This window comes from Pomacea canaliculata, linkage group LG2 (assembly GCF_003073045.1).
Source record: "Pomacea canaliculata isolate SZHN2017 linkage group LG2, ASM307304v1, whole genome shotgun sequence".
NCBI lineage: Eukaryota > Metazoa > Mollusca > Gastropoda > Architaenioglossa > Ampullariidae > Pomacea > Pomacea canaliculata.
Window position 1 is genome coordinate 28,711,245 of NC_037591.1, and position 27,586 is coordinate 28,738,830.

Genomic DNA, 27,586 nt, shown 5'->3' on the forward strand with positions numbered 1-27,586 from the left:
CTTTACCGCAAACAGGCTACTGTTCAGGAACAATGGCAAAAGTGACATGCTGTGAGTCAACAAACACTATCTCTGCATCAATATATCATATGCCAACTTTCCTTATGATGTGCAAATATCTGTGCTAGTATGCATGCCTACCTGCACACTCTCCCTCCTGCTTTCTGGTATACATCAAATAAGAACAAATTGCTAAAATGAGTTGTTTATTAAAGCTGCTTGTTGAAAGTATGAAACAGACAATGTAGTCTTGTAATCATGCTCTTGCCAGAACCTTTCCTAACTCCAATCTTTGTAGCAAGAATTGCTGATGCATGGTTTGCACTACCTCCGTATCAAGTGAAAATGGGATTCTTTGTTAACACTGTCGCAATAAACTTGATAGCCGCTGGCATTGACAGCCTACACTACTGGCAGCAATTTATGTGACCTCTCCTCCTATCACTTAGATGCACCATATACTGACTCACACTTTTACGAAGCGTACAGGAAATCGAAGATAAAAAAAGTTACCTAACAAATGCATTTTGACATGCATATCCATCTAAATACAGTGAAGGATGATGATTAAAAAAAAAACTTTACCAGTATACTAGTTGAGATTAATCAAGATCGTAGAATAAAATCTGACTGAAAAAACAAATGGATCAGCATGTAGCCCAAAACAAGGGAATGAATTTTTCACCAGCTAAACATGCAAAAAGGTCACTGATAGGCACTCTTTACGGCAAGCTCTTCTCAAAAGGGCGCCCGGTAGTCTAGTGGTTAAAACACTCACTAGTCACTACTGCCGTGAGCAGACCAGGGTTTAGATCTCATCTCGGACACTCTGTGACACCTGTCCACAGGGCTTGGAGGTTGAAGGCTTTCTCTGAGTACTCTGGTTTCTCTCCCCCCACCTTCTAGTGAAACCACTTTCCTAATAAACCAACCTACCAACCTCTTCAAAAATATATCTATGTTTTACAAGCAGTGTTGAACCCTCGGTCCTTGCTGACATTTGAAAATAATGCTTGAGTATATGACCAGGGCATTTTCTTTTCTTTTTTTGCTACTACTACCACGATGAACCTTATCTTTTATCTGACACCAATATATTTTTAAAAATGTCAAATAGCACCCTACATAAATGTCAACAGAATGTATTTTAAAAACCAAACTATATTTGATAAAGCTTATAATAGATTTTTAATGTGGGTAGAAGTGGATAATCAAATGTTCTCAAGCAAGAGTTAGTCTTACAACCACTGTTCCATTTTAATTTATTTGTGCTCCTGTAAGCTATTTACTGCTTCGTTCACATTCTGTATTGGTGAAATTTTCTGACCAATAGACATCTGTCATAGCTTAACAAAAAAAAAAAAAAAAAAAAAAAAAAAAAAAAAAAGGAAATTGATGCAGAAATCCCATACCACCAACAGCATTCATGATCACAAGTCAAGCCTCAATCCTAAATAATGAGAAAGCAGCTGTAATAAAATATTCTATATAAAAAATATCACAATTTTAAAAAGTTTTTAAAAGTTCTCTTGGTGATATCCTTAAATCATCTGCAAATTAGCTTACTACTCTGATTTTCAATGTAAACCCTTTAAAACAAGACAAAAATCCTTGAGATTTAAATAACAAACTATCAAACTCCATACTTCTGAGACTGGCTTCTGATAAAAGTTGTTTCTTGACTGACAACTATGACCAGCTGCCTGGTTGTCATGAACCTATGAAGCAGAAAAGACTCAACCATCTGATGTAACCTGGCTGCCTGTAAACTGCTTGCTATGTACAATGCACTTACTGGACAAAAACAGGGCATTGGATGGTGTGCATACTGGTGCTAACCAGCTTTCACTACAGCTGCCTGCTACACTCAGGTCAGATCAAATAAAGGCTGCCTTCAAGATCCAGAGTGAAAGAATGGCCTTGCAGATGTATTAAGCCTGTTTACTGATGGCTGATGCACTCCCTTCAACTAACAGTGGAAAAGTTTTTTTTTCTCTCTCAGAAATGACAAAATCAAAGTCTCTCCACCCCACACCTGATTTCAACATTCTGACATGAACCCTGCTGATGTTAATAGTGTCTCTATCTGTAAAATGTAACAGTGCTTAAACATGTTCTATGCCATAATCACTTACCAAATTAAAACACCACCAGGTTTCCATGATGCTCATCATGCAATTCTTTATGTATTATATTTCTACCATACATGTGCTAACCATGTAAATGGGCACATTCACAGAAAGCATGTGTTACACCTGCATCAAACCATTACAAACATATCCTGAATGTAGAGACCACAGACATTTTTTCAACACTAAAACTGTACATGAGTATATGCCCAACATAAAAAATAGGTTAAATTTCCTTTTCTCCATTCAAAAATACTGTTTCAGTGTTTATGATAACTTAAAGTAACAATAATACAGAATACATCAAACAATACACAAGGGTTTTATATGCAATATCAGTATACCAGTTTCTATGTGGGCAACTTTTTAAACCCAAGATCTTGGATCAACATATTCTTGGGAGAAAGAAGAACATATTTTTGGGAGAAGGAAGGGGAACTATCATCAGGAGGAAACTCAAGGAAGGGGTAGAGATGACCAAGTCACCAGGTTAGAAACAGCTGATGGAGAAGCAAATTAACAAATCTGACTGGCAAAGGAATAATTTTTCATGTAATATGCTTGGAATTATTATTTACAAGCAAAACGCAGCCAATACAACCTTTCAAAAGAAAACCATGTCACATAACCCATAGAAGACAATAAATAAAGAATAAATATGTGCCCAAGTGAGAATTGCAGATTGAGAACGACTTCATAACAGAAAAACCCTTAATAGAAATCAGAAGTAAATAGTTCGGCAGTGATGGAAAATAATACCTAACAGCTTGCAGGAATTGTTTCTGTAGAAGTTTTTCTATTAATTTTAAAGTAATTAATTTTAAATTTCCATTTTAAATGTGACAAAATAAAAGTAATGAGCTATAATCAATTTTTTTCATATAAATTTGTCAGGTCACATTCTCTCACATACACCAAGAGCATAAGGAAAGGGTGTTTGCAGAAGAGAAAACTGGTGTGTTTAGTAACATTTAAAAAACACAAACCTCCTCCTCCCCCCAAGAATAGTCAACAGAAGTGCAAGAATGCTGTTCCTACCAGAACAGTTCTAGTTGCTTTTAGAACCCTTCTAAAACTGGTGCATTCTGGGTTTTGCCAATTTTATCTAAATCTTCAAGTTTCTCCACCATAGATATTTAAAAAATAAATTGAAATCTGAAACAATGAATTGAAATTCCATTACAATATACTCTATTTGTATGTGTATTAGTGTGTACATGAATGTATATTTGTATACAGATACATTAATGTGCAAAATTCAAGTGAATGCAAAATCTAGTTATGATAAAAGAATCGCTTGATACTTTTCTTTGTCTTCTTAACTGAAGATAATAAGATAATCACTACTAAAAGACACATTTCCCCAGCAGCATGTCTTAGTGGGAGAGGGGGAGAAAAAAAGGCATGACCCTCTAGGATCAAAGTAGGAGTCCCTAAACCAACACTCCAGCATTAATACTGCCAGCTTTATGGCACAGCAGAAAGCAGAATACATAAAATAAATTGACAAAGCTGCAGATCTGTCATGTATGGCTGCAATTTGTACTTCTTTTGGCATTTGGTATGACTAAGGAGACACTATAATATAGTTATGCCATGGTTAATTAGTATTTAATCTAACAGTAGTTTACAGATTCCTTTCCTTTTCCTTTTTTTTTTTTAATACAGTGACCTTGGCTTCACACATCGTAGTTGAATATTCATGTACTCATGTGTATAACAAGTGAAAACAGGAAATACTGATGTCATCGAGGAAGGGGAAAGAATGTCTCCATGGCAACAAAAATGCCACTTCCTGGCACACAAAGTGAGCAGCCAGTTTTCAATGTGCTAAATAAAGTAACAGATCAAACCACCAGAATAAAACATAAAAGCTAGCAACAACATTGACCAGTATTACAAACACAGCAATTTATTACCACTGTGGCAGGGATCAGCTCCCATATACAAAGATGCCTGAGTATTTTAAATATACAGCCTGACGTGACCACTGATGTGCTACTAGTCTCTTCAAAGACTGCAACTTGGGGAAGGAAGTGCCCATATGGTCTCAAAAAAAAAAGACATGATTTTTATGAACCATAGGAAAAATATGGAAGTTAATTTTATCCTGATGTTGAACTTCTAGCACCTTATGCCCTGATTTCCATCAATTATCACTAAATTATCACTAAATTGCACAGGACAGTTAAATTCTCTTGATTCTTATATAAAAGCTGAAGTGGAAATCATTAGTTAGATGGGTTACTAAAATGTGGTGACTGGAGCCATCCTGTAGTACCAAAAAGTTAAATCACCAAAAACCTTTGGCAGCGGCACATAAAAAAAGTACTTGCCAATGTCATAGGACGTACAGAAGTGACTGTCATGCCAAACCAGCATTGGCTTGGCAAATAGACTGTTTCCACTTGTGTGTTGTGAAGGTGGGGTGGAAGTAACACACGGGAAATGTTTGCAGGAATATAAAGAAGAAAGAAAACAAAAAGCCATAAACGTAGGAACAGTTAAGTCCCTTTGGTCTGGTTCACAAGTGAGAATTTAAAAAAAAAGTGAGCCCTCTGGAATGTATTTCATGCAGTTCTTAGGAGTGACAAAGAAATCACATCAATACCGAACAATAACAGGTGAATATTGCATTAACAGTAAAGCCCAAATCCACTGTCCAGTGCCCTCCAGCTTGTCATGTTTAGGCTTTTTGTGATGCTTTACCTGGAAGTTATGCCAAAGAGGAAGGAAGCAATTGTATTGCCTAGTTGCTGAGGCTTTGAAAATCTGTTTGGCAAGATGGGTTCCAAAACAAATTAACATTTGTTTTCTTTGTCCGTAACATTTGTCCTCCTGTCCTGTCTGGTCCAAGATCTCCAGGGAAATGCATTAACAGCAATCTCATGCTTTGCACACATAAAACTTTAAAGCATCCATCCAGTGTGCTGCTGAGAGCTCTTCACATAATAGTTCTCAGGTAAAATCCTTGCAGTTTATGCAAGAACAAAGACCTGATTAAAAAACTGATCAGAAACTTATCATTTCTGAAACACTTTCACAGGAAATAAAGTGCAAGGCAGTTCTTGGGTTCTTTTGATGGCGGCAGCAGTAAATGTAATTTACAATGAGAGAAAGTAGAACAACTGCAATCATGAAGCAGAAGCAGAGGTAGACTGTGGATGAGATGTTTTCCGACGTTTCGCATAGTGCTCTATCCTTTCTTCTAGACTCTCTGCAACAGCAGGAGGGAAAGACACCAGTTTAAAATGCTTTGTCTTTGTACTTTATTGGTCTAGCGTGATATGCCCTGCATCTTTCAAAACAACCAACTGGTACTCAGATAATTTGGTGAGGATGGGGTGTATGAAGAAAAAGCAAGAAAGAAAAAAAAAAAACCCACAAAAATGGAGACCCTGGCGGCTCCTACTAAACCTTACAGCTAATTCAGAATATACTTTTCAACTGATTTTGATTTTTCATTAAGACTCAAAGTGTGGACAAAACAGACATTTATTTGGATAGTTTTAATGAAGTATTATTAAATTCAAAAATAACTCTTACCACAAGTCTGACGAGAAAGAAGAGATTTGTAGGTACGAGGTTTGTTTCCAGGTAAAACCCAATCTGACTGCTGCAGCACTGGAGCACTGAGTTCATTCCAAGGAGCAATATCAGATTCTGAAACAAAGAATGTGAATTTCTGACAAAGCAGACAGCGATGGCTAGACTTTCAGGTCTCTCTCCCTTAAGATGTCATTAGCATCACCCAGTGTTCTTTTACAACGAGCAAACACTGCTACAACTGTCCTTAGTGGGAATCACACTCTGCTCTATTAGAGAATGTATCTGCAGCTTTTCTGACTTATCTCTTACTTCCTTCCTGTCTGACTGGAAATAACCAGTGTGGACACTCATGCAAATAGTCAGTCAGAAAAAAAAACAAACCCCAAGATAGCAGATTCTTTTTTAAGGATTCAAGAATTCAGCTCCCAAGGTAAAACCCTTGCTCAAGCACAAAATGGAAAAAAAAAAAAAAAAAATTTCTACGCACAAAATAGAAAAAATTTTCACCGAATCATTCGCCTGCCCTAAGCGCATTTTTTTTTTTTTTTTTTTTTTTTTTTTTTTTAGGCCCTTTCACCCCTTCTGGGGCATAGGCCATCGACTACAGTAACTGTTGTCGATGTTTCGGTAGCAAGTATTTGTTTTACGGGGTGGGGGTGCTGGCCCCACGCCCAACCCTCCTCCTTTTTCAGCCGGGCTTGGGACCGTCCTTGGCGGAGGGCGGCCAGCCCTGTAAACAGATGCCACGTGCAGAGAAAGAACAGCATGCCCGAGACGAGAAATGAACTCAGGGCACCCAACCTTCACTGTATTGGTGACAGGCGCTAACAGCGCTAACCGTTGCGCCACTGGGCCGCCGCCCTAAGCGCATACCCTACCTAAACTGCAATAAATACTAAAAACAAGAATGTGGGCACTAACCTGTTTCCACTTTGGCCAAGTCGAGGTCATCAAGCATCTTTTTTAACATTGTGGCCCTGCAAAGAATACACTGGGATCGTAAAAGCTGCATTTAGTGGTCTTCATATGATTATAAAAATTTAGGTAACATCAGATATGTTTCATGTGCCTGTTCCTGGTTAGATTATATACTACTTTTTACTAAAACCCCCTTTTAGGAATAATGATAAGAGAAGTCAGAGACAAAAAAAAAGCAAAATGGCTAAAACAGTTTTTACTTCTATGTTGTTTCAAGATATAACAAATCATCATCATCTGCACAGAAAAGGTGGTGACAACATACTTGATAGCATGCTGTGCCCACAACTGCTGCAGATGCCGAATGTTATCCTCGTGCCAGTCTGCCTCAAATACCCACTCCAGCTCTTCACCAAAGTCACAGTCATACAATACCAGGGGTAGTTCTGTAACAGCAATTCACCTTTTACAAATATTCCAGCAACTAAACACTTGTCATTTCATTGGGAGTTGGAAAAGTGGTGGGCTAAGTCAACATCTAAGGAGAGAGGCTAGTAGCAACAAATGAAGCCACGTTACTGGCCACATGGTCAGTGCCCACTCTACATCTCCATCATCATCATTACAGTCTAATCTCAACATGTTCCATGCTCCCAAAAGTGGTCGCTAATTCAACAAACCTGCAATTATGAGCAAAACCTCTAATTGCCCTTATGGATTAATAAAGTTGTATCATATTGTACTGTATTTATTACAGCTACTGCTTCATGTGGTAGTAGCTGGTTCTTCATCAATTTATAGTTAATGAAGTGACCAAGAGCAAAAGCCATACCCACACCACCCGATATAGAGTGCCATATATTTTTACTACAAAAACACAAATGCAAATTTTCCATATATTTTGCTTGCAGTGGAAGTAAATGGTGTGAGCAGAAACTCATGATACCCATACCTGAAGCCATTGTATACTGGGGCTTTCGTGGGCACTTATCAACATTAAGCAAGTCGTCAATGATCTGAAAGAGCAAAAGAAACGATGAAGTATTAACACCTCATCCAAATCCAACATGTGATCAAAATTAAAAGCTGGTCACCAACTGTATAAGATTACACAGTTACTGATAGCATTTTAATAATATAAAACTAAATAATGTATAATATGGCTGGTATTTTACAGATGTGTAATACTATCTAGATTAAACTAACTAGTAAACCCTTAAATAGATTTATGCCATTAGCACTTTCTAAAAAATCTAAGTTAACAGCTCATAATCACTTTATAGAATCAGTAATATTTATAAAGTGGATTTACATAGCACAGTTTTCTACGGCAGCATAGACTCAATGAACAAGGGGAAACAAAATCAAAATACAAATTCAAAATCGATGGCACATCTTTAAACACTGACAAAACATATCAACAAGCATACAGAGACATAGCAACATAGAGAAATACACTGCTAACTCCCCCTCTCAGAAAAAAACCACCCTAAAAACAAAACAAAACAAAACAAAAAAGCTGTACACAAGCATGCTACAGCACTGTATCAAAAAAAAAACCCAAAAAACAAAAACAAACCAACAAACAAACAAAACAAAAACCAGTAAGGTTGGGCAGTCATGGCAAAGCTGACTACAAACTGTTAGTTGAACCAGTCGAAAGACACAAATCTCAGCAAACACTCCAAGTAAAAACAACTTGAATAACCTAGTTCAAGTGTCTGCGCATGTCCAAATGACAACAGTCTATGTTTTGGAATGTGCCCTGAGTCGAGAGAGACTTGAAGAAGATGTTGAAACACTCCGCCCAACTGAACAGCACAGCAGTGCAAGACACACCCACAGATCCCATCAGGCCCCTGTGACTTGTTGACCTTGACCTGCTTTAGCGATTCCGTCACATAGACTTGAGAAATTACTACGTCGTTATCAGAGATAAGGGACTGAGTTTCCGAACTTTATTGGAAAAATCATGGTTCTCAGAACATGCACAGAAGTTATTCAAAACATTTGGTAAGTCCTGATTGCTTACGCCATAGAGTTTGACTGATTTCCTAGTACAATCCGTCTTGTGATTAACAGACACCATAGACTTGATCCCCTGCCAGACATGACAAAGGTCGCCAGCACAGTAACGCACCTATATCTCATCTTTATACTCTCTTTTGATCGTGTCCCTTACCTATTTATCTGCAGATCTTTTTGCCAAGGCTCCACCAATGAAATAATTCTTATTTAGTACATGTTTCAAGCTCCTGGTTATTCGCTGCTTATTATCCATCATTACTTTGAAGCCGGTTTAAGTTTTCAAATGCTTTCGCTAACAGACTCTGCCAATACACTTACCTCAAGTTCTTCCTTGCCCTGTGCAATCAGGAACAAGATAGCTACAATGCAGCGGATCTGATGCCACAGAAAAGCCTGTCCAACTACCACCAGCTCACACATGCGGTACCCGTTCTCACTGAAATAACGAAAAGGCAGAAACATGGCACATATACATAGCTGAAAAAAGAGAACAAAATGAGGGAAAGAAAAAAATGGCGTCCTGAAATGTTCTTACAACTGGAAGTGGTTTACACTGCAAATATAACTGACTAAAACATCAAGACAAAACCCTCTGCTCTCACATTATCTCTGTTGGGTGTTTGCACAGCAGTTGTCTCCCTTACAACTATGTTCCCTTCTTCTGTGCACTCGGGTCATTTTCTCTGATCATGGAGTGCATGTAAATGTTTGAAAAATTAGCATAACCAAAATGTGTTGAAGAACAGGAACACATTAAAATTTGTTTAGGATGTGAGACTAAAAATTCATACAAAATTCCAAACATGCCTCAATTGTCACTTGCAACAATTCTATACACACACAGGCTAAATATTCCTAAAAATATATCTTTGTACATCATTCAAACAGAAATGCTGTTGCACTATATATACATTATTTTAATCTGTATGCATTGAGGGAGATTGCACTATTCACTTTAAGCACAACTTATTTGACATTTTGTTTTCTGCAGGCTGTTGTTGCAGCCTTTTTAAGACTGGTATGAGACAAAACAAAGCAAGAAAGAACAAATTCCTCAAACTTACACTTCATCAAGCACATTCACTTCAGCTTGAAGCACTCTGCGCTTGAAATTTGTCACTCCATTCCCAACATCCATCTTACACAAATTGCGGAAATCATGTTCACCGATAAGTTTGCTGGCTGCCTCGCTCATGAGCTAAAAGGAATAGGGAAAAGTTGCACAGTACATTTAAGCAATAGGACCATGCTGAAAAACAGATTCATGTATGGATGAAATGTTTAGCAATTACTTACAAATGTTGATAAAACACCAATAATGAAAATTGGTTTGCACCTTTCTCCCTGATATTTCTGCAATGTTCAGAATGTGAATTTCTCTTTAAAAGTCACTTTACCCGAGTATAAAGACAGCTATAAAAATCAAGTTTTGTACCCTAAAGATTACTAAAAGCTATGCTATAAAATAAAGCCGGCAAAGAGAATGTGATACATGTCTATAAAAAAGGTGTGTTTAGTTTTTTTGGTCATGTTAAGAACACAGTACCTGAAGGTCAAGGTTACCCTTAGGAAAATAGTACTTGTATGTTCTCTTTTTACAGCTAAATCTGGAAAACAATAAAAATATAAATATCAGAAAAATATTCCTGCATCATTAAAACTTTTGGACACACCCAAGTTAATCTGTAAACATATTTTTATGTATTATGTCTGCATTTAGTGCATGTAACCATGCATGCATGCAAGAGAAAAGGTCTGCACAGTTTACAATTATAATACATTTTTTCATACAAATGCCATATTTTCAAATCCCATCAAAGAAGCATATTAACTCTGATAAACAATATTATTAAGTGAATCATATCAACTGTTGTCCAGGAAAACACACTGTTAAAAAATATAAAAAAAGAAGAAAAATTGAGACAAAATAGAGACTTAAAGGGAAAGAAGATGAATGACCAAAACAGATGATTTAATTTGTTTTTGAATGTTAGTTTACCTGGCACTAAAAGATTCTTCAACTGGTGCCCATGCCAAGATGCGCACCTCTGGGGGCAAAACTTTGTTGAGAATGTGGACATAGCGGATCTCGGTTGTTTTTTCCCCTATCAGAGGCAAATGATGACAAAAGAAAGTATATTAATATTTACAGTAAAGACAGGTTGCAATAACAATAATAAAGTGTGGCGAGAAAGATGCCAGCAGCACACTTGCTTCGTTAAATAATGCCACCTTTAAAGCTGTTTTCATTTTTGGAAAAAAGTGCAGTTTTTTCCTTCAATGCAATCGGTGTGGCTTGTCTGCAATGCAGTTTTATTTTTAAATCCTTAGAGATGGACATTATACTCTAGTAGGCTTCATTTGGTACATCTTTCTATGTGTCAACAACAGTTACTCTTGTAATTTTGCAGTAAAATAAGAACTGCAGCAGATGGTTGTTGGATTTGTGAAATATAAAAAGAGTACCCCCATTTTCACAATTCAATCATTATTTAATATTCACAATGTATTATATGTGTGTGTGTTTGTTTGACATTTTCATTCACACACTTTCCACAGCAGGGTTCTGAACCCTTATGAGCATCTATGACAAGAGTCTTATAAAGACTAAAATAAATCTGAAAAAAATGTGACCTGAAAAAGCAGTTGTTTATTCAAAAATATATCGAGATAACATAATGAATCACTTTTAAGTTTTTGACAGACTAAGCTCAGGTCAAAGTCTGTCTCCCTGACCAGTAATGACATCTTGCTGTTGAACAAATATTTTCTTCATGTGGAAAATCAGCATTTAGAAACTGTTAAATGTATAAGAAAATGCAGCAATGAGTATGCACGATCAGTGTTCAAAGTATGCAAGGCCACAAGAAAACTGCAATGGGAGAATGAGAGAACAGGGAGACAGAAGCTAGAGGGTGGTGGGGAGAGGAAGCAAGAATTCTCAGGACACTGCTGTTCTCTGTTTGCTCTTGTTTCAACGTCCACATGGAACACAGCCTACCCCTAGCGTCCTCTCCTGTCTGTGTGTTGTACAACACAGAGTCCCGAGCAAACAGTGTCCACAGCTAAGACCACAACAGACACCTCAGGTATTTAAACACTGCCTTGACCGACCCGCCATCATGTCGAAGAAGACCAATACCTAAACCTCTGCTTTCCCCCCACTTTCTTCCTTTTTTACCCTGGTGTCGGGCAGGGAGGGACTCTGCCTGTCACTGCTGCCTCTTGCTACCAGGGTGTGTTTGTGGGCAGGTGGGTGGGTTTTGTTTGCTAGTCAGGGATGCATGCCCTAACATAATCCTCACTACCCCCTCCAACATCCCATGATGTCATGTCTGGGTAGTGTACCACGCCAAGACAGCACAAGCAGCAAGTTGGAAAGAGGATGTGAAAATATTTTGGCACAAAGACTGGTATGCTCCAGATCAAAAGGATGCTCTGTAAAACATGACCTGTGAACAGCAACTAACAATCATCTTGAAGATCCAAAATATGTGAATCTGTGAATATGGCCTTTTCTGCAGCATAATGTCTGCTTAACTCCTTACAGTACAGAGTTTCTTGAGCATCCACTGAGCAGGCATAGCTTTTATGGCTATATACATGTTTGAGTAAACTGTAAAGAGTTCATGCCTTCAAGTAACCCTGACCAAAACAAAATATAAAATAAAAACAAATATCTTTTATTTACAAAAAAAAATCCCCCAAATTAACATGAAACAGATAAAACAACAGATCAACTTCCCAACCTTGACGAAGATGTGCTGTGCCACCTTCTCTGACTCTGACTCCTGGACCCTTCAACAAATTGGTCCGCATGTCTAAAGAGATGACCTGTTCAGGACAACAAAATTCATTTACTGACAGGGGATTTGAAGAATCCAATTTTGTTTTTCATTATATTTTATGAGATTTAATAATAGTTACGGCTTTGTAAATTCATAAACAATTGGCTACTCCATTAGAACAAAGTTTCTTTTTTGGGAGTGGGGGTAAAATAAAGAAAGAATAGGTTGATTACAAGTGTGGGATGGATATATCAATATGTAAAATGCATTATTTTGATGTTTATATAAGGAAAATCTCCTGGGAAAATCATCTCCACAAGCATTAAGTATGCATACATGGACACACACTCATTCCCCAACTATCCACGGTCAATCATCAAACTGACAATTCCTCCATCTCCTAAAGTGTTTGCCAAAAGGAAGAAAGTTTTCTGAGAAGAGAAGGAAGCACAAAAGCTCACCTGGCCAAAAGCACTCACACCTTTGTCTGTTCGACCACACCTGTGGTAGTTAGCCTTTTCTCTGTTGTAATGACAGAAATTATAATTTAATTTTCAAATTAAAAAAATCCTTTTCTTTTTATGACTTTCAAATTACATTCTCATTTTAGTGCAATAATGTGAACTCTGTAAAACCAGACTGAACTACGAGAAAAACAATCAAAGGAGCCTGTAACCCCAAAAGATTCAAGTTTCTTTAATGAGGCAATTCATTTCATCCAAATAATCGTTCAGAACAGAACATTACATAATGTTTGTTATGAGGCCATCTGTAATGTTTTTACCAAAAAATTGCTAGATTATGTTTTTTAAAAAAAAAACTTCCACTTGTCTTTATATCTGCCCATCAACACACATGCTAGCGTGTGAACATCTGTGCACATATAAGACCAAGGAGGACTTTCTTGACCTACCTTGACTCTACGAGACGTGTTTTAAGCAAGGCGTCAAAGATGACGGCCTCAATAGTGCGCTCAGTGTCTTCCTGCACAACAAATCCCTGGTAATCCCAGCCAAGATAGGCCACCTTGAGTGCCACATGTCTGGTGTTGTACCTATTTCACCACATTATAGGAAAATTGAACTAAGGCTTCTCTGACTAACCTCTTAAGCAGGATAAGGATGTTTTGTTTTGAAAAAGGTTATAAGCACAATAATTATAAAAGTTATAAAAACAATGCTCAAAATCCCTGTATAATACTTCACTATAAACTGGTCATTTGCTTTGCCCTGTATATGAGAGCACAAGGAGATTTTCATTTATTCCTCCTTCCTTACCCCAACCTTACTTCTAAGCTGCTAAGCTCTGATAAATTGAAGAACAGCAAAAAATCATTTGTTGGTTTTGGATTACAGGCCTTATGGCTACAAGGAAAATACACAAATATAGATCATAATACCAACAACTATGGAAGTGATTTCAAAGGGAAGCAAAAAATCTGAATATCATCCCTTTATTTAAAACAATTCAGCTTAAAAGTTTTCATCTACACTCTAATACACAGGTCTCCAAAAACATAGTAAATGGGCTTGGATCCAAATCTTGTTCAGACTTCCAAAGCTGGATGGGTGTGGCTTTTGAATAATTATAATGTGTTTGGTTGTAATTTATATTTTGTCTGAATTAATCAAAAGCTCTGGGCCATATTTTAGAGACTCGCACCCTAACAGATAACAATCAGATGTATACATGTATATACTTGCATATACATATACACATGCATACATGTGAACTCATGCATGAAGTCTTTCAAAAAGAATTAAAAAAAAAAACAAAACAAAAAAAAACACCAACTGACTTATTGAAATCGAACTGTCGTTGTTTATCCCTGCGGGCTGCCTTCTCTTTGTCCGACTTGAGTACGATATTCCGCAGCTGTGTCACGTGTGCCTCGAGCTGCTGAACACGCACCATGAGGTCCTGGACAGATAGAGAAAATTCAGCCATCAAAACACGTCTGCTTTCATTCCCCCCCTTCTTTGACCTACCAACTTTTTAAGTTGTAAGTGGTTGGATGTGACTGTTGATTATATGCTGGCAGATGCTGTAAATTTAAAAACAATCTGCCACAAATGCAGGAAAATGACAACTCAAATGCCAAAGCACAAACACGAAGGCAAGGCTGTATAATACCCAGCTGTACATGCACTATTTCAAGATAAATTTCAGGTTAATTTTGGTCTGTTATCTCCAAAAAGTAGTTTTGTTAACATGCTTGCCAGTCAATAAAATGGATGCGATACATAAAGGCTGCATGACAACTGATGCTGAAAAGTTTTCCAACTTCAATAGATTGATGAATGGCAGTGAACGTCAGAACATACTCAAGGTTATGACACAGAAACAAACATTTCTTTACCTGGGTTTCAATTTTAAAACATTTAGAGATTCATGCTGGATTATTTTAAACTGGGTTTTAAAAATTGCCTGGTACACTATTCTGACAGCATGACATTCTCTTCATGACGATCATAAGTCAACATTTGCTCAGCATGCTTTTGACTGACTACCCCCCAGCATGCAGTCAGTCTGACACTAGGAAAGCTCTCTCCATCTTGCAGTTAAGTTTTCTAACGGCACTACCAGAACGCCACACTCCATGGTTACATGCTTCTAATGGACATGATACAGACACGAGCACATGCATAGACATAGTGTATGCGCTCTTTTGACACACCTCTTGCATATCTTTAAGAGCTGCCACCTTCCTTAGAGCAATGTACTGTGGAAAAGACATGCATATATTCAATAATAATTATTCTTCAAATACCATTCCTTGGAGATTCGTCATTTGCATGCAAGTAAGGAGTGGAACCAATTACCAGTGGGGGAAAGGGAAAGGTGACAAGAACACACACAAATATGCAATATGAAAGTGTTATTTTCTCGATAAACATGACAATGATGACATACCATACGATGATGGCTACATTTAAGGTACTTTTTAAGAGGTATACAAATAAAAAAAGTAAGCATTTTTGGTTCTCGGTTATTATCCTTATGCACTAAAATGAAGAAAAATTCCACAAAACTTGCATGAAAACACTACTGCTACATTAAAAAAAATTTCAGACGGCTGCGACTTTTGTCACAACTGTTTCCTCCTTGTAATTGCCTCTCCTACCCTTCTCTTCCCTCCTCCTATCCACCCAAAGGATCCATCCACAGCAAGAAATCCGTGCTGTTATTAAAGAACTCAGCATGGGTGCTTTTGTATTCTTTCTTGCCTAATGACAGCCCTTAAATCACTCTGACCAAACAGTGCCAGGTCACAGGATAATCACCATTCATGGGGGTGTCACAATGGGTGTAGCAAACCTGCAAAGACAGCTGATGCCATGTGATGTTGATAAAAACAATCTCTAAGGCCAGCCGGATTTCTCTGAAGAGCTCAGCATTTCCTTACATCCTTATCACACTGACCATATGCGGCCTGCTTTCTTGTTCACTCCACACAGAGTGAAATGGGAGAGAGACAGTGAGAGAGAGGATGGATAGGTTTCTGTAAGCATGAATGCATGTGCAGATATTCACACTCCTATGCACACATGCATAAGCTCAGTCCAGAAACATTCACATTAAATCAACTCCTTTCCCTGCGTGCCATTACAGTCTTGGAAATTACAGATGAGCACCCAATGACACTGCGGTGAAGTAAGCAGTTTCAACAACAGGTTATGCATCCTACTGGAGAATGAGATCTGCAGGTCCACTGGTAAGCCACCAGTATTCATGCAATGACAAAACAGTGAAGCCAAGATGTATAAGTGTTCAGAGCAACTAATGCCATGCACAAACCATGCAAACAATTTCAGGCAACCCAATTTTCTACCTCCCTGCAACCACTGAGTGGCCATACGTCCACTTAGTCAAATGTGTGGGCACCAGGCCCATGACCAGATTCAAAGGTACTCCTACATAATTATGACTGCTGCTCGCTTGCTAGCAAATTGCACACAACAATTATGTAGTGGGCGATATTACTGCAAGCCCTTCATTTTTGATACCTCATTAATGTTTTACAACAGGGTCCTGGGCTAGCTGTTCCCAAATAATTACAACTGATGCGAACTATATATCGGATTAAAAGAAAAAATGTAGCACATTGTGCAGAATAAAATTTTTGTGTTGTCACTAAACTGTGCTCCATACATAAAACACTCTCAACTGTGGATTATTACATGAACATGAAAACTGGAGGATTTTAAGTCTTTGATCAATCAAGACATATAGTGTTTAATTAACAAATACTGGACTGCCCAAGAGAAAATCATCATGCAAAGAATAAAACCCTATCTCAGCCACTGACTGCATCTCACACAAAAATACCTGGACACCACAGCGCAAGACTACCTCTACCATTCCACAGCTAACACTACCTTCTGATATAACTGCTACCAAAGTACACAAATATTATAAAAATGACAAACAGCAAACATGCTCACATAGCCATGAAAAAATATCTGACTGTATATTCAATACGTTTTTCATAACTATCCTTTTTCCTGCCACCTTCAAGCCTTTCCCATCACTGCCATTCACCTCCCTTTATACAAGCATCCCTTTATGTCTGCCTATGACAGGAGGTATACCTCAAATACTAATAAAGCTGCGGTGGAAAATAGTTTCTGGCTATATTAGAACAATCCTGAACATTTAAGAATTCCTCTGCTCATGACTGGTCCACTGATTCCTAATGCCAGCATCCTAGGTCAATTCAGTTGAAGGACACAGGTTTTACGGTCTCAGCCAAACCTTGGCTGTTCGATTCCAGAAAATAAAATGGGATCCCATTAGTGTAAGCACCTACCAAAAGCAGACGTGCAAAGGGACTGCTATGCACATCTTTATGATACATAACAGTAAGAATCTATTTTATGTGTGATAGTGAAAAGGTGATGAGAAACATGATTTACAGTAATAAGTTTTCTTAAAAGTTTTGTGTTTGTTCTAGAATACTTTCATGTAGACTTCAAAAACAGGGATTAATGATACTATAAAAAATATGTGCATGGAGTTTTATTCACTAAGCACAATAGCATGCATATAAAATCAAACGAGTCTTTGCAAAAGTGAATGATGAAAAATAATTTTTTTTAAAATCCATTAAATGTTTTTTAAAAGTTGATGAATGCAGACCTATACATTTTAAGAACTGTTGATGATTATATAAAATATCAGTATCAGCACTGGTGGTTTTAGCTAGTGGTTAAAACTGTTCTTACATAAAGAAGAGCAGATTGGAAGATAAATAATATTTTCCATATTTATGTTATGTGTAACTTTTCGTCAATATGTTGAACCACCAATGACAACACAGGTCACAGACATTCAAACAGCACACAAGTAGCATAAAATGCTTTTATCAAGACAAGACAAAAATCTTTATTCATGTGCTGCATGTGCATGCATTCTAGTACTACTAATATTCATAAACAGAAGGGGAAAATCTTTTGTCCACAAGAAGGCTACAAATAAATATATGGATGATTATTAAAAAAATGGATAAATTAACAAAAATTATCAGTATCTACAAAATATAGTCTTCTTGACTGGAAATGCAGTCAGTTAAAATACATAATTTTCATAACTTAATACTACTTGTCCTGATGATTGCCAGTGATCTCACTACTTGGATGTAAAAAATGCTTCTCTTCTCCTTCCCCTCCACCCATCCCTTCTCCTTTCTTGAAAATAAATTTTAAAAAACTGTCTATGCTCTTTCTTTGCTTGCCATTCTCCAAGAATTCTGATAATTAGTACTAACAGTACTGAGGAAGCAACAAAGCAGCTTAATAAGATGCTAGAGATATTTAAGTAAAATTTATGAACTGGACTATTGAAAAGGATAAGTCTGATGTGATGATAAAACTTTGTCTTAAGCACCTTGGGTTTGATGGAGAAAATTATAACTGAACTCAGCATTTTTAAAAGATTCTAGCTAGATGTATTATTAAGGGAACAAACTACAAAAGGCAGACAAACACAACAAAGTTCCGAACAATCACTAGCATGAACAAGTCCCAGAGTGGAAGCAGTCAGGAGGCAGGGTACAGGACAGCACCAGAAAGAGAGAAAGAAAGAAAAAGAGAGATAGGCAGGTAGAAGCAGAAGTAGTGAGAGTCCTAAGCTGGAGTGAATGTTGGGAAATATTTTGAACCAACAATACTGATCCTAAAGGGTCTTTCATGTCTGATATCTATATGGAAACAATCAGAATAGACCAGAAATGGTTCTATACTGAGCTTTTACTTGTCTTCAAGGTAATATGGAGAAAGGTGGGTGGGTGAACAGCTCCTTAAGGATCATATTATGGCTATATGCATAAATGATAGATATTAATCTTGCTCGACATTTTTCAGAAAATATATAATGGGCACTGATGCCAAGTGTGGTTTAGAATGGTGGATCAGATCTAATGCCAGAACTTTCCAGAGGGGATAATGTGCATAAGCAAGCATGCATACATGCTCACATGCACAAACACATGCATAAATATATCAGATCACCTTGACCACAAACCAAAGTGAAATGGGTTTATCCTCTCTTTTTCTCTAAGAAATAGTGGTCTTTGGTTTGACCATCAAAGGAAAAAACACTAGTTTGAACCCAAGAGTAAATATGGTACAAAGATATCTAGCTGTGATGATGGCCAAAGCCCAATGCGTTAGTAAAGTTTTAATGGAAATGTGTTCCATCAAGGGGTTATGTACAACTTCATTAAAACTGGTGAAGACAGGGGATACCAAAGGTAGGAACACACACCCTCCTTCATCACCACCAAACCGAATATGAAACATAACAGATGCTTTAAAGTCCCTACATTGATAATCTGTTTATAATTTTATTTTGTTGAAATATGCTATTGAAGACAGGTGCAAAAAACTAACCACATGTCCTGACCTACAGCAGTTTACATCCCATAACCAAAAAAGCACAAAGTAATAATACGCCCCTCACCAAGGGAACCAGGTTATATAATTGCTAGGGGTATGCAAATACATTTTTTGATGGTAGTCTTCTTTAAAGGAAATTTCCATCTCAAGTAAATTAACTTCAAAATAGTTTTTTTTTCCAAATGATAGAGAAAAGTGGGGGAAAAAACCCATTGGAGATCCCAGCAAGTTAGAATTTGTAAAGAAAGCAAATATAAAGCAACAAAAAAGAAAAATATGAAAAAGTATAACTGACTGAACAAACTTATGAACTCCAGAATTGTGTCCGCCAACACTGGACAACCAACATTCAAAGCATGCTTGAATGGGCGGGCTCAAGACAACAAACAATGCAAATGCAACGCAAACAGAGCATGCACATGCTGTGTTACCAATGCAGGCACCATGGGAGGGAACCAGGCAAAAGGATGGGATAATCCATTCCAATAGTTTTCCAACACCACCAGAAAAAGGTACCTTCTCATATTCATCGTCGACATCCCCATGTTCTGTCACCTCTGCATCATCGTCTATGACAAGGCATCCCTCTGTTTCATCTTCTGTATCATCAATAATAGTACGGTCCTCAACATCCTCACTGCCCATGGGACTTGGCGTTGGAGTAAGTTCTGGAGCTGAGAACTGATATGTCCAGTATTTCTTTGAAGAACTATTTGGTGAACCTAGTTGGCAATATTTCCGTGTGGTGTAACTCTCACCACCACTTGTACCTCCACCGCCATTAGACTGTGCAGGATCACTAGACATATATGACTTCAGCAACTCATTTCTCTCTGACCATGAAGAACCTTCTTTATGACTCAACACAGCATGTCCGTTCTTTGTTGGGGTGCTAGCTGAAGAGCCCTTTGTAGTGAGTTCCATTGGGCTATCATTGTCAATATCAGAAGCTGTTGTTGTGGCAGCAGATTCTGGATCAGGCTTGATATGCACAGAAGCTGTTGTTGTGGCAGCAGATTCCGGATCAGGCTTGATACGCAAGTCAAGAGAAGACACCTGTGGCTGTGATGTACCAAGAACAGCAGCAGCTGCCACAGCTTGGTGATGCTGGTGTCTACGGTGGTGTTGGGCACTGATGGAGAAGGGCTCTGGGAAGACTGGAATATTGAGATGTGATGCAGGGCTGAGGTAGAGGATAGGAGGGGAGCTCCGAAACTGTTCACAAAGGGCAGCAGCTGCTGCTGCTGCTGCACTTGCACCATTTTGTCTCAGAAGGGAGGCCACTTCAGACACTGGAGAGTCCCGCTGCAGCAGAAGGTCATCTGATGTTTCAGAACTTGGACTTGCACTGGCATTGTCTAATGCATTGGCACTATAATCTGCAGCCTCTGTCTGCTTGCCATCGGATATGGTGGAGGTTGCTGGTGAGTTAGCCTCATCTTTAAAGGAGTTGTGACTGCCAAGAACCTCTACAAACCAATGGTCAACGAAGCCAAGTCGCATGGTAAGCTTCACACGAAAGCTACACTTATGGCCTCTTACTTTTGCCTTTTCGCAGTCTGCAAACATATACCGGGTCAAAAACTCGTAAAAGATGTTTTAAAAAATGACATACAACAATAGTTGCATTTAAAGTATATTATCAGCAATACAATAACTGATTTTTAATTCAAAATCCATGAAATCAAATAATCTTGGCAGCCTTTGCCCAAAATGGATCTAATACAAAGCCTAGCTATCCAAGCAAGGAAATATTAACGACAAGCTCACAAAAACAAAACAAAAAACTCACCAGAAAGACACTGGCCTTGTCCACCACATCCTCGCTGGCATCCTCCTGTACCACTACAATATAGTGTTTCTCTGGCTACCACAATCTGGCGCACGTTCCTAGCACGTCCTGCCCGCACGCTTCCATTCTCTAACACCATTCGACCAAACTCAGTGAGGGAGAAGCGGTCATCTAGGAAACTGAGACCCTTGTGCACGTCCACGTAGATCTTGTGGACCTCACGGCCCTTGCGCAGCATGCTTGCCTGCCTGTACACATCTATACCATACAGGTATTTCCGCAGATCCTGGCAAGGCACCTTCTCACCCTTCATCACAGAAGATTTGCGCTTCGTTGCCATTGTTACAATTTTTAGGATGAGTCAGTCTAAATGAGAGGTGTTCCTCATGAGATTGCCTTACTGTGACTTTAGCAAGGCAAACATGGGGGATGGGAAGCAATCTTCAAAAAAAAAAAAAAAAAACAGTGCTGGAAGACAAAGGACTGAAAGAGTATTTTTTGCAAATATCTTTAGCCCCACGTTTCAACACTTTACACAGTGATTCAGAAGTGAGGATACATCATTCTGCAAACAGGAAGATGACATGTGGCTTGGGAGTAAACCCAGTCTCACTCTTCTAGATTCAAGTTCTCACCACAAAACTCAGAGGACTCAATCTTTGTATTCCTGTTATCCATATCTTCAAATTGTGTCATATGAGTATTTTTCCCCTTTTGTTTGGAAAAGGAAAGTAGCTGCTTACGTTCATTTATGCACAAGGCTGCCCAGCAGTTGCTTGACTAGATTTCTCAGCTGATTTCAATACTGTAATATTGCTGTTCCTACAACTGACGACACGGTTCAGGTGCGGTTGTACATTCCAATGGTTCCACTGACAAGTGCACATAGTTCACAACTATATGAAAGCAACTTAGTTCTTGCAAACAAGCAAAGACCCAACAGTAATCATCATCAAATACATGAGTAATATCACAGGCACAGAATATCAAAACCTCAAATAAACCAGGGCATGGCTTTTGGAAAACCGAATGGAAGCTCACATTGATGAATAAAAAGACAGACCAGTGTTAATTGTAGCACCACCAATAATTCCAGGGTGCAAGAAAAACATATAATTAAGTGATTCCGTCTACGGCATGGTCAGGCAGAAACAATTCTCCACAAAATATGAGTGTTCGTTTTGAAGAAGCTGATCCTATTTTGCAAGTTCAAGTGTCTTAGATGGCAGTTAAGTCTGAAACCTTGATGCTGGGTACCCATGTCGCCCAGTGTCATTGCATGATGTCACTTCCTGTCTGACAGCGATTTCTTTTCCCTACTGAGTGGTAGAAAAAGATATGTGGTTAAGAAAAGCAAGAACAAAAGAGAGAAGTAAGCACAACAGATGGTATAATATAAACATCTTCAAAGAAAAAAAACCTGGAAGGTCTTTTTTTATAAAACCCACTGTCCTGTGTAAATTACATTCAAAAAACAGAAGAGATGGGTGAGGAGGTAATGACCCTTTAACTGTGTACTGCAAGGCATTGTTTAAAAAAGGAAAACTATTACTTTTCGCTATATATCCATTTGCTCATCTGGATGCTTTCTACTTATTTCACCATTAAAATATTGTTATTACTGATGCTGCTGCTAAAATAAGATAAAGTTAGCATAACATTATATTATTATAATTAGTCAATTGTGAAATGAGCTCACATCCTACATTCAACCACTTGTGAACATGCTCAACTAGGCACTCCTCATACATGCACTCTGGTGAGAAGATGTGCATGCATATGTGCGGTTGCATACACGCATAAGACAAACAACACAAAACCCACAGTGGCATACCAATAAGTGTTATCTTCTGTATGAAACACTGACTATAGTGGGTTTGTTAGTGGAAAAAGGCATCTAATACTTCAACACAAAAGCCTGAACTGTGTAGCACCTTAGAGTAAAATAATCGCTGCCTCAAATCACAATCAATGCCATAATCACTACAAAATCTTGTGAGAGGTTTGATGAAAAAAAAAAAGAGTAAAAATCAACAACTGAACATGAAAATTGTTCTAAAATCAGAAGTAATAAAATTCTCCAGTGCGAAAACTCCAAACATCTTGACTTCACAGTCCTTACTATGGGGACAATGCACAAGAAGAAAAAATTCCTCTTCTTCTAACAGCCCTAGATATTACATTTTTTTGTCCAGGAAAGCATCAAAGGAAGAAAGGAAGGGACATGTCATTCTGCATTGCACTGTGCCATAACAAAAGTTTATTTTAATCGAGAGAAGTGGGTGGTTAATATTTGCTTCTTGTTTTTGATGACAAATTTGACTAAATTTGTGATCCATAATCCAATGAGAGGTTGGTGACACAAAAGACCACAGTTCACATACAGATTTTGTGCAAAAAGGGAAAATCACAGGATTAGAAAATGGTAGCAGAAAATGAAATTTTCAGACACAAAATTAGTGAGTTGGAGAGCCTTAGCAGTTGGGACCATCTATATGCACATCTTTGCAGCAGCCTGCTAAAATTGCTAGATTCTGCTCTGGAAAATGTTTATGGTGCATAGAAACTATTTCCTACATGCATTAAACAAAATATAATTCTGCATGTGTTGCAGATGAAAAAAATTGTTTAATAAATGTAAGGAATTCTTGATTTGTAGAATTATATTTCTTAAACTTCAAGTTGAATTTTATGTCATGAAAAGTTACCCCTTCCCATTAAATTTTTTAAAATTGCATTCATCTTTTCTAGTTGTTTTAAATAGCTAAAATGTTAGCCAAAACATGACTACAACTGTAACTTTCTAAAAAAGCACATACACGTGATCATGACATCCCCTTTCCTAAAAGCAGCCTAGTTTTTTGCACACTTGCAGTGACCACAATGACCATCAAATGTTTTGGTGCAAAAGCATAAACACTTGCTAAATAAACTTCACTAAATACCAGCTTCAATTACACTTAATATCAGCTGTTTACAATATGAACCAGGAGTTTAAATGAGCACACTGGTCTTCTTTAGGTGTTATGTTGTGTTTGTCTCCAAATAATTCAATCAATAGTCTTCAACTACTATTTTATATTCCAAGAAACATAATGCAACTTTTCTTTAAAACTTAATGTATATAAAAGATTGTTTAGCAGTATTACTAATTAAATTTGCTATATTATGCAAAAGAACTATTAGAGGAATAAAATAATTAGGGTAATAAGCTAAATAACATTTAAAATTTTTCACATCATCCAATGCCTTTGCAGTAAAATGTACATGGTCAAAAGATTGGAAATAGATACTGCCAGACTAAAGTTACTGAAAGCTTGCCACTGTGGAAAGTAGGAAAAAGAAAGTCAAGAAAGGATGATGTGATGAAGGCTAGAGGCAGACAGCTAACAAGAAAACTACCAATATCAAGATAAACATTTGCTGAACTTTCCTTGAAATAGCAACATCACATGAACACTAAAGTTTCTTCTTTTCCACACAGCAAGCACTTTACTTTTCTACACACAGATTTCTAACAGCTAAATATAAAATAACACTAGTACTAAAAATACATAAAATTCTATTTGTCTGCACTTTGATAAATAATGGCCCTAGTTTTAATAGAACAGAAAGGAAACATTAACATAAATAAAAACAACATACAAAACATCAAGAATACATGAATCAAAGGCAAAGTGTATTTTAGAAGAATTTTTAGAACAAAAAGATATGGAGGAAAATTATTAAATAAAATGAGACTGACTTGTTGACTAAGAAAAAATTCATTGTTGCCAAGAAATTGTAATTCTATCTACAAAGTTTGATTGAAAAGGATTTATTAATAGCAGACTTGATTTAAAAAAAAAAAGTCAGCTAAAGTCTTGATGAAATTACTAATTTGAAGATAAACTTTATCTAAGACCATCTTCAGTGTTAAGAAACTCTACACATATTTTTAACATCTAAATGGAATAGGAATTTGTGTCTGAGCAGGTATTTTCAAGTCTTTCCATCTATATACACATGTATGGAAAACTTCTAAACTTATTATTATCAATAATAAACATTAAATATGACATTGAAATATACACTAGTTTTACATTGTACATTCTGCACACTTAACTGTTGGGGAACTCTGCTGATTTTTAGTGTGTGATAGCTTCCCTTCCTGACAAAACCCCACTGAAGTTTTCATCCTCTAAAAATTGTTATTAATACTGATATCCTTTGAAAAAATGTTTTCCCCCAGCCAGAACAAATGCCCATTTTGTGAAAATATGCATCTTATTTTTAATTTAATCAGAATGTTTGGGAATTCTAGATTTTTTTTGTAAACGAAGCACAACATAGTAGTAGGAAAAGTTTTATAAAAAGAGTGAATAAAACAGTCTACCCAGAACTCTAATCAACCTTCATTAGCTGCTAATGTACGACAGCTCAACATTTACTACTTTTAATTCACGAAACAATTTCAAGCACCAAATTAACAGTGCTTGTAGAATATTTGCAAGAAAGACTCATAACATCACAAAAGTGCACAAACATGCATGACAAATTTGGGGAAGTGCAAGACAGAATGACCAAAACAAAAATTAAACACAGAAAAAGTACACTAAAGCACACTATATAAACACATCCATGAATCATCTATTTTAGCTTGATGAACAAATTTCCCATGGTCTACCTCACATAATCATCCATGTTCTTAAATAGTAAAAACCTGCTAGTAGCGAAAGCTTTTTCTTTCTATAAATGTCATGCCTACTATGCTCAGTGCTACTGATATGTTCTGTGTGCTGGCATTTTCTGTCATTTAAAATCAGAATCAGAGGACTAACTGGAAAGCAATGTTGTGCAGTCTGCCACACACCACGCGCGCTCTTTTTCTCTCCCTCATACACACACACCGACTTTAGGGAGCACACTCCCTTTCCTGTCGCCTATGCAGGCAGTTTGATCATTCCCCCTCTCCCTGGCGATCCCATAAGAGTTGTTTTAACGTTTACTGAGTTGCAAAGTTCGATGCTGGTGACCAGTGTCTTCTGTGACCATAAACACAAACGATTGTTTTTTCTTTCTTTTCTAAACAGAAATTTAACAGAAAAATACCAGCCGTCCCCCATGCTTACGTCACACATGGGTGACCTGAATAATAAATGAAAGCGAAAGCCGAAAAGGAGAGGCATGCATCTCTACCCCGAGTGAAAACCACAAAAACAACGGTTCACCTCAGCGTTGCCTTATCGATAACACAAAATCCAACCGTGTGTCCTCGATCTTTGTGCACTACTCCGGCACGAATCTCTGGAAGAAGATCTGACGCAGAATCGCCAACTGTGGTACACGCACTCGGTCACATCTGGGTATTTCGGTCATCTCATTAACTGTGTTCGCTGTGCTGTGAGAGGCTGAGTGAAGAAACCCGCAACGACAAAGACTGCGTAAAGCTGTGCCCACCCCCTCTCTCTCTCGCCATCCGCTTGCTCGAGTGGCAGGCGACCAGCAACACCGCGTGTACCAGGGACTAGAAAGCCGGATGGGCATGCCCCATGCAAGCGACACCCCGACACTGCTAACTGTGACAACTTACCTCCTTGGACATCTGCTCGAGAGGGACGGGTACTGGGTTAGTGGCAGCTGCCACCACCACATCGCTGTCTGTACCGGGTGAAGCCATGTTGTTTCCTTCCTGACTAGCCACGAAAGCAGCGACGCCAAGCGGCAGGGTGGCGCAGTAATACCCGTAACTCTGGCCACCCTTCACAGTGAGAATGAGTGCGGTCCGACTTTTGTCTCACGCGATGCTCGGTCTCCTGTTCACGGAGGTGTAGCGATGTGGGCGACTGAAGCCAGGAGCCTGCCTGTACGGGTTCCTGTCCCCTGCACTCCCACTTACCCAGAAATGTGATCGGCACTTAGTGAAAGATTTGTCAGTGAAGTCTTGCTCGCCAGCAAAGTATACCGTGTAGGTTAACCGGATTTTCCAGCGGTGGTCCAGTTGCCAAGCATTAAGGGGATTTTTTTTGTCAGCGTCCTGTGTGATGCTAATGCTGCTCTACAGCTGTGCTTTTCCTTTTGCATCGAAGTGCACCTACAGTGCTTCATAATACCTAACACTGCAGTGATTCACTAGAAACTGTGGCTTTCCTGCTTTTCTCTTTCCTCCTTTTTATCGGCCCACAATTATGTGATGTGAAGTTAAATATTTCCTCCTTACGTATCTTGGGCGAAAACGCACGCACGCACGCGCGCACGCAATCAACACACACATACACCATAAGATGTATGTAGAAGTAAAAAAAAAAATCTGATTAATTTCTTATACATGACAAAGAAAAAGAATCTAATCTATAAGAATTTGTGTTGTGGTGGTAGATATCACAAAACCTGTAAACTTTCTCTTCGGATGTAGTTACTAAGAAATAATTCAATGATAGGAATTCAGCGATCAACACATTGTTCGTGGTTTGCTGTCTATAGAAGAAGCGACTGAGGGGCAACACA

The 27,586-nt window shown here is 38.0% G+C and overlaps 1 protein-coding gene across 4 annotated transcripts; it reads right to left on the minus strand.

Annotated features, from left to right (window-relative positions):
• Positions 1–1,380: 1,380 nt before the first annotated feature.
• Positions 1,381–27,195, minus strand: LOC112558331. Of its 4 annotated transcripts, none has more exons than XM_025228766.1 (16): positions 26,673–27,195; positions 21,101–22,416; positions 19,825–20,867; positions 14,211–14,332; positions 13,326–13,466; positions 12,874–12,934; positions 12,374–12,458; positions 10,624–10,729; positions 10,171–10,231; positions 9,689–9,822; positions 8,943–9,060; positions 7,549–7,612; positions 6,922–7,042; positions 6,600–6,655; positions 5,676–5,792; positions 1,381–5,346 (listed from the first exon to the last, which is right to left on the minus strand). In XM_025228766.1, the coding sequence occupies exons 2-16, from the start codon at positions 21,438–21,440 to the stop codon at positions 5,264–5,266; spliced, it is 2,652 nt and encodes an 883-aa protein (XP_025084551.1). In that variant the 5' UTR covers positions 21,441–22,416; positions 26,673–27,195; the 3' UTR covers positions 1,381–5,263. The 4 variants fall into 4 exon arrangements, with proteins under 4 accessions (XP_025084551.1, XP_025084548.1, XP_025084550.1 ...); XM_025228763.1 differs by having other exon boundaries at positions 21,101–22,419; XM_025228765.1 differs by lacking the exon at positions 26,673–27,195 and adding an exon at positions 26,311–26,660.
• Between the last annotated feature and the right edge of the window lie 391 nt (positions 27,196–27,586).